Source organism: Oncorhynchus kisutch, unplaced genomic scaffold (assembly GCF_002021735.2).
Source record: "Oncorhynchus kisutch isolate 150728-3 unplaced genomic scaffold, Okis_V2 scaffold1231, whole genome shotgun sequence".
Classification (NCBI taxonomy): domain Eukaryota; kingdom Metazoa; phylum Chordata; class Actinopteri; order Salmoniformes; family Salmonidae; genus Oncorhynchus; species Oncorhynchus kisutch.
Window position 1 is genome coordinate 32,698 of NW_022263176.1, and position 13,790 is coordinate 46,487.

A 13,790-nucleotide genomic window follows, 5' to 3' on the forward strand; every position below is an offset into this window, starting at 1 on the left:
TGCTTGTGTGTGTATGTGTGTGTGTGTTTTGAATATGTATGTGTGCGTGTTTTGTGTGTGTGTGTTTTGCCTGTGTGTGTGTGTGTGTGTTGCCTCTGTGTGTGTGTGTGTGTGTTTTGTGTCTGCTTGTGTGTATACTGTACTGCATGTACTGAACTATCTGACTCAGCCCATTTTCCCTCCTTCCTCTGCTGAGAAACGGACCTTGTATTCCAACATGCTTAATTGTCAATGCCAATTAGTCCAGGGGCCATGTCCACAATGGCTCAACTGTAGCGAGCTGCAAAGCTCTCTTTGTGATTGTCCAGTGGCCCGCAGAGCAATCAGGCGCTCATCTAGTCTCCTAATGACAAGAGGCCTGAGAGATGCCATCAGAAACAGAAAACAAAAGAGCCTTGGACAATGAGGGCAGCAGGAGACACAGAGAGACAGCGACGAACCAGCGCAGCCCATAGGGTCGTCCTTTCACAGATAGACACACATACGTGTATACCAGAGGAGACTGGTGGGAGGAGCTATAGGAGGACGCGCTCATTGTAACGGCTGGATTGGAATTGATGGAACGGAGTCAAACGTGGGGTTTCCAGATGTTTCATGTGTTTAACTCAGTTCCATTCACTCCTTTCCAGCCATTACAATGAGCCTGATGTTTCATGTGTTTAACTCCGTTCCATTCACTCCTTTCCAGCCATTACAATGAACCAGATGTTTCATGTGTTTAACTCAGTTCCATTCACTCCTTTCCAGCCATTACAATGAGCCTGATGTTTCATGTGTTTAACTCCGTTCCATTCACTCCTTTCCAGCCATTACAATGAGCCTTTCCTCCTTTAGTTCCTCCCACCAGCCTCCTCTGGTGCATACAAATGCACGTACAAGCAAGCATGTCAACACACCTACATTCACATGCACGTAACAGAGTAGATTCTATCCATCCCTCACTGGGCTCCAGACTTCTGCACCCAACAGTAACTCTCAACTCAACACAGTGTGACTCAACCTGACATAGGACATGTAACCAACAGTAACTCTCAACTCAACACAGTGTGACTCAACCTGACATAGGACATGTAACCAACAGTAACTCTCAACTCAACACAGTGTGACTCAACCTGACATAGGACATGTAACCAACAGTAACTCTCAACTCAACACAGTGTGACTCAACCTGACATAGGACATGTAACCAACAGTTTTTCATTTAGAATTGATTTGTCATTTTATTTGTAGAGGACTTTATCTTCAGTTCTGATCAGAATAACCTCAGAACACCCATATGTTTAGTTTGGCAATCTAGGTAACTATGCACTGAGACCAAATCAATGGAAGGGAGAACCATGCCAGGACAGATCCAAGCACCTATAGAGGCATCAACCATTCAGGACAAACACACAGATTAATTATAGGAGCATAGCCCACACAGGACAAACACACAGATGAATTATAGGAGCATAGCCCACACAGGACAAACACACAGATTAATTATAGGAGCATAGCCCACACAGGACAAACACACAGATGAATTATAGGAGCATAGCCCACACAGGACAAACACACAGATTAATTATAGGAGCATAGCCCACACAGGACAAACACACAGATTAATTATAGGAGTATAGCCCACACAGGACAAACACACAGATTAATTATAGGAGCATAGCCCACACAGGACAAACACACAGATTAATTATAGGAGCATAGCCCACACAGGACAAACACACAGATGAATTATAGGAGCATAGCCCACACAGGACAAACACACAAATTAATTATAGGAGCATAGCCCACACAGGACAAACACACAGATTAATTATAGGAGCATAGCCCACACAGGACAAACACACAGATTAATTATAGGAGCATAGCCCACACAGGACAAACACATAGATTAATTATAGGAGCATAGCCCACACAGGACAAACACATAGATTAATTATAGGAGCATAGCCCACACAGGACAAACACACAGATTAATTATAGGAGCATAGCCCACACAGGACAAACACACAGATTAATTATAGGAGCATAGCCCACACAGGACAAACACATAGATTAATTATAGGAGCATAGCCCACACAGGACAAACACACAGATTAATTATAGGAGCATAGCCCACACAGGACAAACACACAGATTAATTATAGGAGCATAGCCCAAGTGTTCAAGTAGACCTACCTGTTTGATATTCTGTCTGTAGTTTAGGACAAAAATATATGTCTGATTATGTGCAGAGTTGAACTAGCACACTGCAGTCCACATACACTGAGTATACAAAACATTGAAGTGCCTTTGAACAGGGTATGGTAGTAGGTGCCAGGTTTGTGTCAAGAACTGCAACGCTGCTGGATTTTTCACGCTCAACAATTTCCTATGTGTGCCAAAGGACTTCCAGTCAACTGTGAGAAGCATTGGAGTCAACATGGGCCAGCATCCCTGTGGAACACTTTAGACACCTTGTAGAGTCCATGCCCTGAATAACTGAGGCTGTTCTGAGGGCAAGGGGGGGGGGGGGGGGGGGGGGTCAATTGAAATTGACTTAACTAGTAATCAAACACTAATCAAACACTACTCTTGATAAAACATTGTAGGTGTGAGGTCATATAGAATGTATACAGTTGTCTGATAAGGTTATGGTCAAAGGAATGAATGGATTGAGTTGGTCACAACACTACTTTAAACACTGTCTAACTTTACTGGTGATGTTACCTAGATTGTAGGCCTATAAAAATAAGGAATGATATTACTTTATGTGATAAGTAGGTTATGGGTAAAGAATGTACTGATTGAGTCGTTCAGGGTGTAAGCAGATTCCTATTGGAGAGGACGCAGCCATGTGGGCGTGGCTGTCCATAGTAAGCGGCCAAGGTGTTGTTATTCGGTATGGTTAGGAGCCGGAGCAAGAAGACGCACGAGGGAAGACAGTCGTGGAGTGTAGATTTTTTTTTCTGAGAACAGGAGGCTGTTTCACTAAATATTGTTTAAAGAAAAAGTGTGGCGCAAGGATTAGGCGTTGCTGTCTGAAATTCCGTTTGCATTGTCGAGTCGAAATGGACTTTATTTGATTGCACCGGAGGCGCGTTTCCTAAAGGTACATTGGGAGTGAATTTAGTGTTGGCAATATTTATCAGATGGCGCTTCTCTCTTTGATTGGCATTGCATATTGATGAGGTAGCTTACATTTTCCCGTGTGATCGACTTGGTGAGTTATACATTTGATCAACTTGTTTCATCACTGTATTTCTTAGCCTTTACGTGTGAGTGAATAAGACTCACACCCAAAGTGCATTGGGTGTATTATTGATAGAACATAGAAACAGTAATACAATGTTTCAAACGGTCAGAGCGCATTTCCTGCCCAATAACCTCAAGTATCTTTTTTGTGGGAATCCACAGTGTTGGAGGAGCTTCCATGGCGACCATGACGTACATCTGCCCAATTTACATCAGCGTTCTGTGCCTGCTCCTGCTGATGCGCGCACTACCGGTGCGCGCTGCCTCCAAGGCCATCGTGTGTGAACCCATCACGGTCCCCATGTGCAAAGGCATCGGCTACAACCTGACCTACACGCCCAACCAGTTTAACCACGACACTCAGGACGAGGTGGGGCTGGAGGTGCACCAGTTCTGGCCGCTGGTGCGCATCCACTGTTCCCCTGACCTGCTCTTCTTCCTCTGCAGCATGTACACCCCAATCTGCATCCCGGACTATCGCAAGCCTCTGCCCCCGTGCCGCTCCGTGTGCGAGCGGGCCAAGCGCGGCTGCTCCCCCCTGATGAGCCAGTATGGGTTTGAATGGCCCGAGAGGATGAGCTGCGAGGGGTTGCCAGAGCTGGGTGATGCTGACCTCCTCTGTATGGACCGGAACAGCAGTGACGCCACTACTCTGTCCCCAGGCCCGGCCTTCCCCCCGAAGCCTACCCCCAAGGCCCCCTACCGCAACCCAGCCCGCCGCAGGCCGCATCTCCTGCCCAAACCCCACCACAGTCACCACCACCAGGACTGTGAACAACGCGGCTGCCGCTGTCGCCACCCCCTGGTGTCCGTCAAGCATGAGGCCCGCTCACTGTACGGCCGCGGCGTCCACACAGGCCCCGTGGAGAACTGCGCCCAGCCCTGCCGTCAGCCCTACTTCACCCCGGACGAACACGCCTTCACCTCCCTCTGGATCGGCCTGTGGTCGGTCCTCTGCTTCGTCTCAACCTTAACTACGGTGGTCACGTTCCTGATTGACCGCGAACGCTTCTCCTACCCCGAGCTGCCTATCGTCTACCTGGCTGCCTGCTACCTCTTCATCTCCCTGGGATACATGGTGCGGCTGGCGGCGGGCCACGAGCGCGTGGCGTGCTCCGAGGACGGCGGGCACGTGCTGTACGACGCTTCGGGCCCTGCCGGCCTGTGCACCTTGGTGTTCCTGCTGGTCTACTTCTTTGGAATGGCCGGCGCAATCTGGTGGGTGGTGCTCTCGCTCACCTGGTTCCTGGCGGCGGGTATGAAGTGGGGCAACGAGGCCATCGCCGGGTACTCGCAGTACTTCCACCTGGCCGCCTGGCTGGTGCCCAGCGTCAAGACCATCGCCGTGCTGGCCCTGAGCGCTGCTGACGGAGACCCTGTGGCAGGGATATGCTACGTGGGCAACCAGAGTGTGGAGAGCCTGCGGGGCTTCGTGCTTGCTCCCCTGGTGGTCTACCTCTTCACAGGCTCCCTCTTCCTCCTAGCGGGGTTTGTGTCGTTGTTCCGCATCCGCAGCGTCATCAAGCAGGGGGGGACCAAGACGGACAAGCTGGAGAAGCTGATGTTAAGGCTGGGCCTCTTTACCGTCCTCTACACGGTCCCTGCCGCGGTGGTGGTGGCCTGTCTGGTGTACGAGCAGCACCTCAGGCCGCAGTGGGACAGGGGTCTTTCCTGCTCCTGCCAGGCTGAGAGAGAGAGGCTAAGCCTAGGGCCAGACCACGCCATCTTCATGCTGAAGTACTTTATGAGCCTGGTGGTGGGGATCACCTCGGGGGTGTGGGTGTGGTCGGGGAAGACTCTGGAGTCGTGGAGGAGGTTCCTGGGGAGGTGCTGTTGTTCATGTCCCTGCTGGGGCAACAAACCGTCCAGCGCGTCAGTATACAGCGAGGCCAGCACATCCCTCACGACACGCACCGGGCTGCTCCCCTCGCAGTCTGAGCACAAGTCCCTGTCGCACCCATCTGTGTGACCAGACTGGATGGACGCTTGTCAGACTCATGGTACTCCACAGAGAGTGACTGGATGGATGCTTGTCAGACTCATGGTGCTCCACAGAGAGTGACTGGATGGATGCTTGTCAGACTCATGGTGCTCCACAGAGAGTGACTGGATGGATGTTTGTCAGACACATGGTGCTCCACAGAGAGTGACTGGATGGATGTTTGTCAGACTCATGGTGCTCCACAGTGGCTGACGGAAACTAGATGGATGTTAAATTAACTTATTGAACAGATTGTAAATTATGTAAACTATTGTCTTCACATAAGGACATGTTTAAACAAATTGTGGCAATATGAGTATTTTGTATTATTTCCTAGTTCTCATTCTAGACTCATTGCAGATTTCCCCTGAAGTTGGAACTTTTTAAAAGGTGTTCATAACCTGAAACGTAATGGTTAGGAATCCAATCAGTCATGTCATTAACCTGGAGATAAGTGGCATGGTATTCTTCTATACGTAATAAAGATGGAGAATTGCTATTTGTCATTTTATTTAAAGTGGCCTTCCTAAAAAGGACATTTCACTCTTTAAATTTTTATGGACACGGTAACGCCTTGTTAGGATGAAGGAATTTCACTACCCATTTATGTGCAGATTTTAATATGAAGTCAGTTTTAAAAAAGTCCAGATGAATTGAGAGGTGTCACCACTCAATGTTTTACTTCCCCTGTTAAATTGAGATCAAGTATACAAAGGGTGAGAATGAGGAAAATAGTGTTAACTGAGTTGGTCTGATTGGAATCCATAATTATCGTTCTCCCCCTTGCTTGAGGAGCAATACAGCCCCCCCTCCCACCACCACTTGTGCTGTGATTACTTACCTGGACCACCTATTGAGACTGAAGTGCCTCTTTAAAAGGTGCAACTTGCCACTTTAGAGACCACTGTTGTAGCCTCTTCTACCTCCATGTGGTGGGTTCTAGTAATTACAGCAGCACATTGTGAAATGACAATCTTGTTTTTTTCTCTGCAAATGTGTTAACCATAATCTACCTGTAGCATCCCATTTATCGAATGGCCTTTGTCTTAAATACCTAATAAATCAACTGAATGGATCAGTGTACATGCAATTCTCTTTATTTATTTTTATTGCCTTGTCCAATTCTGGCATGTAGCCTGTAACCCAGGTAGAGAATAATAAACGTGTGAATCTGGAGTATGTTCTGTTGTGGGTTGGTCTGATTCTAAACACCCATCAGACCGCTTATGGAGCCTACGCTTCTCCAGTCTAGTCCTGTCAGATCTATGAAAAACCGATGGGAAAATATAAATCAGACCAATTTATTTGAAGTCATTTCAAATACAGGGCTTGATTGAGCTGAACCTGACACATGAAACCAATAGAACAGCTGCAGAACTGCCAACCCCACCCAGCTGACACTCCAGACAGGCTAAAGTAAACCCAGAACTGCCAACCCCACCCAGCTGACACCCCAGACAGGCTAAAGTAAACCCAGAACTGACACCATAACACCTTATCTAGAAATGGACACCATACACAGATTTGATAGTTTATTACGGTTTATTTGAAATAAACAGCAACTGAAAATATGTTAAATTAAAAACCGATACATTTCCCAGCTAAAGGGCCTACACAGTAAGCAAAGAAAACCGTCCTACGTCACCATCTGTCTGTCCGTGCGCCAAACTACACCACAGGGTAGTTAGAGGCTTCGTCACCATGGTCAGTGTGTGGTGTCAGTCACTCCAACCCTTCTTGCAGATCTGGAGTGTATGAGTAAGTATCAGTGGTGGAGCTGCCACCATACAGATCTGGGACCAGCTGTGTGTGTCGATGGTGCCAGTGAGTGTCTAGTTTAGGAAGACCTTCGGTGCATCCTCAGCCTGTCCTGTGTGTGTGTGTGTATCAGGTCCAGCTTTAGGACAGCACGGCGTGGGTGGTTCGGACACCCACCAGATTGTCTGCGCTGAGGGACCTCCTTATGGTCACCTTGCCCAGATCCTTGTATCTGTCCTCACACAGTCTGGAAATAGCCTGGGAACACAACACTTAGTAACTACATGATAGTAGGGGAGTAGGGGCTGGGGTTGTTTCTGAACAGGACCAAGTCAACCAGGACAACCATTAAACTCCTCTTGCCAAGTAGCAGTGTTTTCATTCCTGCTGTTCTAGAAGCTCTCCTTACCTCCAGTTTAGTGGCTCGCTGGTTGTCAAGTGGCTCCAGGGGGAAGTTGAGGTTGTTGTCGTCGGCCAGGGAGCGCAGGTCAAAGTAGTACTTGGCGTAGACGCTGGCCGGCACGTTGATGTTGAACTGAAGCAGCTCCAGGAAGTGCCTCTCCATCTCATTCCTGTGAGAGGTAGAGAGAGAGGTAGAGAGAGGTAGAGAGAGGGGTACAGGTAGAGAGAGGGAGGTACAGGTAGAGAGAGAGAGGGGTACAGGTAGAGAGAGAGAGGGGTACAGGTAGAGAGAGAGAGGGGTACAGGTAGAGAGAGAGAGGGGTACAGGTAGAGAGAGAGAGGGGTACAGGTAGAGAGAGAGAGGGGTACAGGTAGAGAGAGAGAGGGGTACAGGTAGAGAGAGAGAGGGGTACAGGTAGAGAGAGAGAGGGGTACAGGTAGAGAGAGAGAGGGGTACAGGTAGAGAGAGAGAGGGGTACAGGTAGAGAGAGAGAGGGGTACAGGTAGAGAGAGAGAGGGGTACAGGTAGAGAGAGAGAGGGGTACAGGTAGAGAGAGAGAGGGGTACAGGTAGAGAGAGAGGGGTACAGGTAGAGAGAGAGGGGTACAGGTAGAGAGAGAGAGGGGTACAGGTAGAGAGAGAGAGGGGTACAGGTAGAGAGAGGGGTAGAGCGTAAATCTCAGCAGTCTTATCCTCCATACTCTCCCAGCCTCCTTTTCAAAACGTCAGAGGGAAGTGAGTTCTCGGGGAGAGGACTGAGAACGCAAGGAATCGAGGGAAGACTTTTGAGATGTACCTGGCCAGCAAGTCAAAATCAAAATCTAATTTTATTGATTTACATAAGATGAGTTTTGACCCACATGGCAACATTCCAATTTAACAATGCGCCTCATAATATTGAGATATATATTTTTATTCACAGTTCACTCTTGGGTGAGCCAAAACAATAAATTCCTGCACACTTCTATGGAGACCTTTGTCAGCGGCATCAATCTATTATATTGTATTAATATAGTCCTTTGAACAAGGATGTGCCACACGAAGCCCAGTGGTAAGAAGGGGGGGCCTTATGCCACTCCAGGGGCTCAGGAGACCCACAGCCTGAATCCTAAAACAACCCTGACACCCCTCAAATTCAACTGGACCTCCAAGCCACTTCACACTGCTTTTTTAGATGATTCTCTCTAAATCAGGGACTGAGACACCTGGGACACCAGATGGGTGCAATTAATGATCAGATAGAACAGAATATCAGCAGGCTCCGAGACCTCGTGGGGTCAGAGTTGAATAACCCTGCCCTAAGCACTTAGATATGAGAGGATTGGAGAGCTGTAAGGATGATGGTAGTTGTCCCTCTTGCTTACACCTATCCAACCCTCAGATCTAATGCCTAAAGGTTGGGGTGACTTGTGAAGGTGAGCAGTCAGGGGGACAGGTGAGTGGACAGGACAGAGGGACACTGACATGTCCTCCACGGTGATGTCCTTGAGGATCTGGCAGTAGTCTACGTTCCACACGGCCTGGTCGTCCCACACCTTGGACGCCAGCAGGATGGCTCCCAGTACGATACGCTTCCAGTTGCAGGGACAGATGTCCATCTCAGCGTAGGTCAGCAGACGCTCCAGGTACACCTTGGGGAAGAATGGACACAGTAAATGAGACAGTCAGCAGGACACTGCTGGACACACAGTAACACCGTTACCAGGGCCAGGTGTTCAGCAGGAGACAATAGATTATTATGCAGAACAAGCATCTCTTTTACTCACGTCAGCTCTCAACACGCCACAACATTTAACTACTAAACATGTCCAAAGTGAAACTCCCTGTGATAGGGCAACAGACTGGTAGGGCAACAGACTGGTGGCATACGTACCAGGGTGACGATGGCACACTCAGCAGTCAGCTGGGCCGAGCTGAAGAGCGTGCGGACAAAACGGTAGATGAGCTTGTGTTCAGGGTCCACGCTGTAGTAGTCTTCTGGAACCTTCTCTCTCTGAGGAAGAGGAGGCCTGGCCAGTCAGTCTGACAGGAGGTTTGGTGTTCACACACACACAGACGTACAGTATCTTCTTCCACCTACTCACCGTTAATGGATGGATCTTCTCATCGAAAATGTCCAGAGAACGGTTTGAATCCCTGAGGGAAAAGAAAAAGACTGAAAACTACTGCTACAAGCCCACACACACACAGAGAAAGTCCACTCCCATAATATGTTACTATGTCACCACACCTTCATTACCATGTTACCATGTCACACAAATCAACACACCTTCATTACCATGATACCATGTCATGACAAATCAACACACCTTCATTACCATGATACCATGTCATGACAAATCAACACACCTTCATTACCATGATACCATGTCATGACAAATCATCACCACAAAACCCCTCCATTTACCTCACCACGTCTCTATATCATTTTCCTCACCGTTTTCCTCATGAGATGAACGACCGATAGAACCTACCTGTTTTTTATGTGATAGTATATCGCCAACGTGACACTGGAACAGAGAGAGACAAGACAGTGAGTCCTTACAATGACCGCCTCTTTTCTGCTCTGCCGTGTGTGTGGAGGTAAGGAGGTCTCACCATTTGACTGTACTCTTCAGGTTGGGCAGGCTGACCGTGCTATCGTCAAGGAATATTGTGGAGCAGGAGCTGTACTTTTTAGATAACCCAGGAGACGTCTAGGAAAAGGGAGTAGTTGTTAGTCCATGGAACAGGGAAAAACATAGCATCACTTCCTGACATCTCTGCATTAGTATCAGTGGATGTCCATGGGTAGCCATAGTAACACTCGACTGGACAGATTTACTCACGTGATGATTACTCAAGTAGTTACTTCTCCTTTTCTCCCGCACTGGAGGGGAAACAAGTCAGACAAATCTTAGGTCAGGTAGTTCCCTGAACGTGTTGAATAACTATCTGACTGTGACCATTAGACTCTCCTGTTGTCCAGACCAGATCTGGGACGTGATCTGCATGGCACAACGTTGTGGGACGTTCAGATAAAGAAATATATTACGTAGAACAAGCGTGCCCATCTGACATGTAGATTAAGAAATCATGTCAACTCTATTCATGACATTTCTATCTGCACCATTCCATGATAACCAGAGGATACAGCCATGAGAAGTAGAAGATCCTCATGCCACTTGTGGCAACATGCTGCACGGAGCCTTTACTGTGCACTGCCACTTTAAGAGCGCATCAACAGTCAGGAAGGGGGAGATAAAGATAGCTCTTCCGGCGCTCTGTGGAGAGCTCTCGGTTGGCGCGGCAGTTTGACACTGTGTGCAACTCTGCAGAAGTCTTGTTCATTTTTCAGCTTTACTTTGTAAAGTGTTGAAGTGGAACACCGGTGTGGGCTCTCTAGGTGGGGGGTGGAACGCCAGTGTGAGCTCTCTAGGTGGGGGGTGGAACACCGGTGTGAGCTCTCTAGGTGGGGGGTGGAACGCCGGTGTGGGCTCTCTAGGTGGGGGGTGGAACGCCGGTGTGGGCGCTCTAGGTGGGGGGTGGAACGCCGGTGTGGGCGCTCTAGGTGGGGGGTGGAACGCCGGTGTGGGCTCTCTAGGTGGGGGGTGGAACGCCGGCGTGGGCTCTCTAGGTGGGGGGTGGAACGCCGGTGTGAGCTCTCTAGGTGGGGGGTGGAACGCCGGTGTGAGCTCTCTAGGTGGGGGGTGGAACGCCGGTGTGAGCTCTCTAAGTGGGGGGTGTATCTTTTGGGAGCGCTCCTGTCACTGATCACATGGAGTGGTAGCAACATTGTTGCGAAGCTTTGACAAACAAACCAACCATCAGGTGTATCCGACGGACAATCTGTGCAACAGCCAAGACCCCCTCCTCTCTGTGCTCTACACTGCAGCACTCCTCTTCTCCCCAATGCAGTCCCTTTGATGTTCAGTGGCGCTGGACTACTACTGACCTGCCAGACATGTTTGGGTTGACATTGTAGTTAAAGGGAGGTTGTTGTTTGAACTGTATTGATTTGGTGTGGAACTATTGACATTTGGCCGAGAAGAGTAGAACACCCCCCCCCCCCCTCACTGGGAGGTAATACCGAATATTGCAAATTCTCTAAGGGTTATGAGTGGGTTCTTTCTTGTCAATTGTTTCTATGAAGTTGCCTTTTAAATTGCTCTGCCATTATTATTGTAGGTGGTATTTTTGGTTGGGTCACCGCTGTGCAGTGACATGTGTTTTATAGGGTGTCTTATCCTTTCTACTTGCCATCTGACCAACAGTCTTCAGTCTAGACAGTCTCTTCTGCTGATGTGCGTTTCTGGTAGCAGAACCATCTATCCTATTATTTGCCTTTCAGCAGGGTTAATACCTGCCTGCCTGGCACCAGAACTAAAATGATTTTATTTACCCATTTAACAATACCGCTACACACTTACCATCAGTCTGAGACTTGTTGAGGAAGATTGTGCTGGCTCTGGCATTATCGGATGGGTTGGACTCCTGCGCCAATTCTGGAAGAAACAAGAAATGCACACCTATTTTATCACCAACACCACAAGAAATACACACCTATTTTATCACCAACACCACAAGAAATACACACCTATTTTATCACCAACACCACAAGAAATACACACCTATTTTATCACCAACACCACAAGAAATACACACCTATTTTATCACCAACACCACAAGAAATGCACACGTATCCCAACTATATGCAACATGTGTATCTGAAAACAGAGTGAGATACAGTATACTACTGACTGATTACAGATCATTACTCCTGGGGGTGCACCTTGTGACTTGACATGACACTCACTATACTCTGGGAAAGGGGGATACCTAGTCTTTTTTCCAACTGTATGTATTCAACTGAAATGTGTCTTCCGCATTTCACTCAGCCCATCTGAATCAGAGAGGTGCGGGGGGGGGGGGTTAACCACTAAACTACCTGGCTATAGCTGAAGCAAAAGCAATGCTAGATACTCTGCAGGCTATAGCTGAAGCAAAAGCAATGCTAGATACTCTGCAGGCTATAGCTGAAGCAAAAGCAATGCTAGATACTCTGCAGGCTATAGCTGAAGCAAAAGGGGGGGGGGGGGGGGGGGGGGGGGGGCCATATGACAGATTTTTACCTTGTCAGCTCGGGGATTCGATCCAGCAACCATTTGGTTACTGGCCCAACGCTCTAACCACTAAACTACCTGGCTATAGCTGAAGCAAAAGCAATGCTAGATACTCTGCAGGCTATAGCTGAAGCAAAAGCAATGCTAGATACTCTGCAGGCTATAGCTGAAGCAAAATCAATGCTAGATACTCTGCAGGCTATAGCTGAAGCAAAATCAATGCTAGATACTCTGCAGGATATCTTGGAATAGCTGAACCAATATGACTGAACAATCAATAGTGCAACAGGTCATAAACTGGTGTGATGTGTGCGTTAACAGCAAACAATATCTTCCTTTCCCCTTTCATGCATGTCTTGGCTGTTCAGAGAGGCGTGACCATGACGTATACCCTCCACTCCAGCTTATCCGAAAAGTACACCTACCATCCGGGACCTCTCTATCGCTGATGTGCTGCAGATAGGTGCCCGTGTCCTCGCTTACGTCGTCGCCAGTGGTGGTTATTGGGTAGTCGTCGAGCTCGACTGCTCTCCTTGCAAGTTTTGGACTCCCGCCGGGGGACATGCAGCATGACACTGTAGCCCCCATGATTAAACAATTTGCTAAAGTCCTACTACTGACTACACCCCAGATATCTGAAAGAACCGTCCACTCGTCTATAACATCAGACAGAACCACTGTCAGTGATGTCTGGTCTCAAAATGACACATTCAATTTTAAATACATGAGTAGCAGCCACATATCGGGGTTCATATCTACAACACACAATTCAAACTGAACAGTTGAATCCCTATATTTTTCAGGGCGTGTGCGCAAAGGCATGGCGAGTAGCGCATTGATACGTCGGCCAGATACAGGCTTGACCACTAAACTAATCCAAAGGCTGGCAACGCTAGGACACCGGTTTAACCGTTAATGGCAACACGTTATACTCGGTTTTAAAAAGCCTAGCTGAAGCTGCTAGACAGCTGATACGTTAAAAAACATAAATCTGGTCTTCATAAACCAGACGTAGTTTGCTAGCTAGCCCTAGACCCGGCTAACGCTAATCCAGGCGTCAGCTAACTGGCTATTTATGCCGGTCCACTTGATCTAGCTATTCTTGCGATGCATTACAGTCAGAGAATATTCCGAATTCCTTCGTCTCAGCAAATGTTCTAGGTATGGTCGTTCACCGTACACAGAAATGTATAATGCTCAGATTTGAGACGACTAGCTAGCCTGCTAACAGCTGATTCCCACTCCAGCCAAAGCCAACTAGGAAGGAACGCCCTCAAGAACGGCCCATTTTGACGCACGTCAATTACCATTGGCTG

At 48.1% G+C, this 13,790-nt stretch overlaps 2 protein-coding genes across 3 annotated transcripts; one reads left to right on the top strand and one right to left on the bottom strand.

Annotated features, from left to right (window-relative positions):
• Positions 1-2,870: 2,870 nt before the first annotated feature.
• On the top strand, positions 2,871-6,287 carry LOC116365369 (frizzled-5-like). 2 transcript variants are annotated; one of them, XM_031818020.1, is made up of 2 exons: positions 2,871-3,199; positions 3,394-6,287. In XM_031818020.1, the coding sequence occupies exon 2, from the start codon at positions 3,410-3,412 to the stop codon at positions 5,198-5,200; it is 1,791 nt and encodes a 596-aa protein (XP_031673880.1). In that variant the 5' UTR covers positions 2,871-3,199; positions 3,394-3,409; the 3' UTR covers positions 5,201-6,287. The 2 variants fall into 2 exon arrangements, with proteins under 2 accessions (XP_031673880.1, XP_031673881.1); XM_031818021.1 differs by having other exon boundaries at positions 2,871-3,088.
• Positions 6,288-6,731: 444 nt separating this feature from the next.
• Positions 6,732-13,773, bottom strand: LOC109885169 (cyclin-Y-like protein 1). The gene is made up of 10 exons (XM_031818022.1): positions 12,900-13,773; positions 11,782-11,856; positions 10,201-10,241; positions 9,971-10,068; positions 9,847-9,882; positions 9,457-9,508; positions 9,246-9,365; positions 8,837-9,003; positions 7,380-7,542; positions 6,732-7,228 (listed from the first exon to the last, which is right to left on the bottom strand). The coding sequence occupies exons 1-10, from the start codon at positions 13,060-13,062 to the stop codon at positions 7,112-7,114; spliced, it is 1,032 nt and encodes a 343-aa protein (XP_031673882.1). The 5' UTR covers positions 13,063-13,773; the 3' UTR covers positions 6,732-7,111.
• Between the last annotated feature and the right edge of the window lie 17 nt (positions 13,774-13,790).

Bases quoted from the DNA above. Each gene is read 5' to 3' on its own strand.
- LOC109885169 (XM_031818022.1), bottom strand. From the start codon at position 13,062: ATGGGGGCTACAGTGTCATGCTGCATGTCCCCCGGCGGGAGTCCAAAA. The intron at 9,366-9,456 runs GTGAGTAGGTGG...CCTCTTCCTCAG, and splicing joins AGAAGATCCATCCATTAACG to AGAGAGAAGGTTCCAGAAGA. The intron at 7,229-7,379 runs GTAAGGAGAGCT...TTGTGTTCCCAG, and splicing joins AGCGAGCCACTAAACTGGAG to GCTATTTCCAGACTGTGTGA.
- LOC116365369 (XM_031818020.1), top strand. From the start codon at position 3,410: ATGGCGACCATGACGTACATCTGCCCAATTTACATCAGCGTTCTGTGC.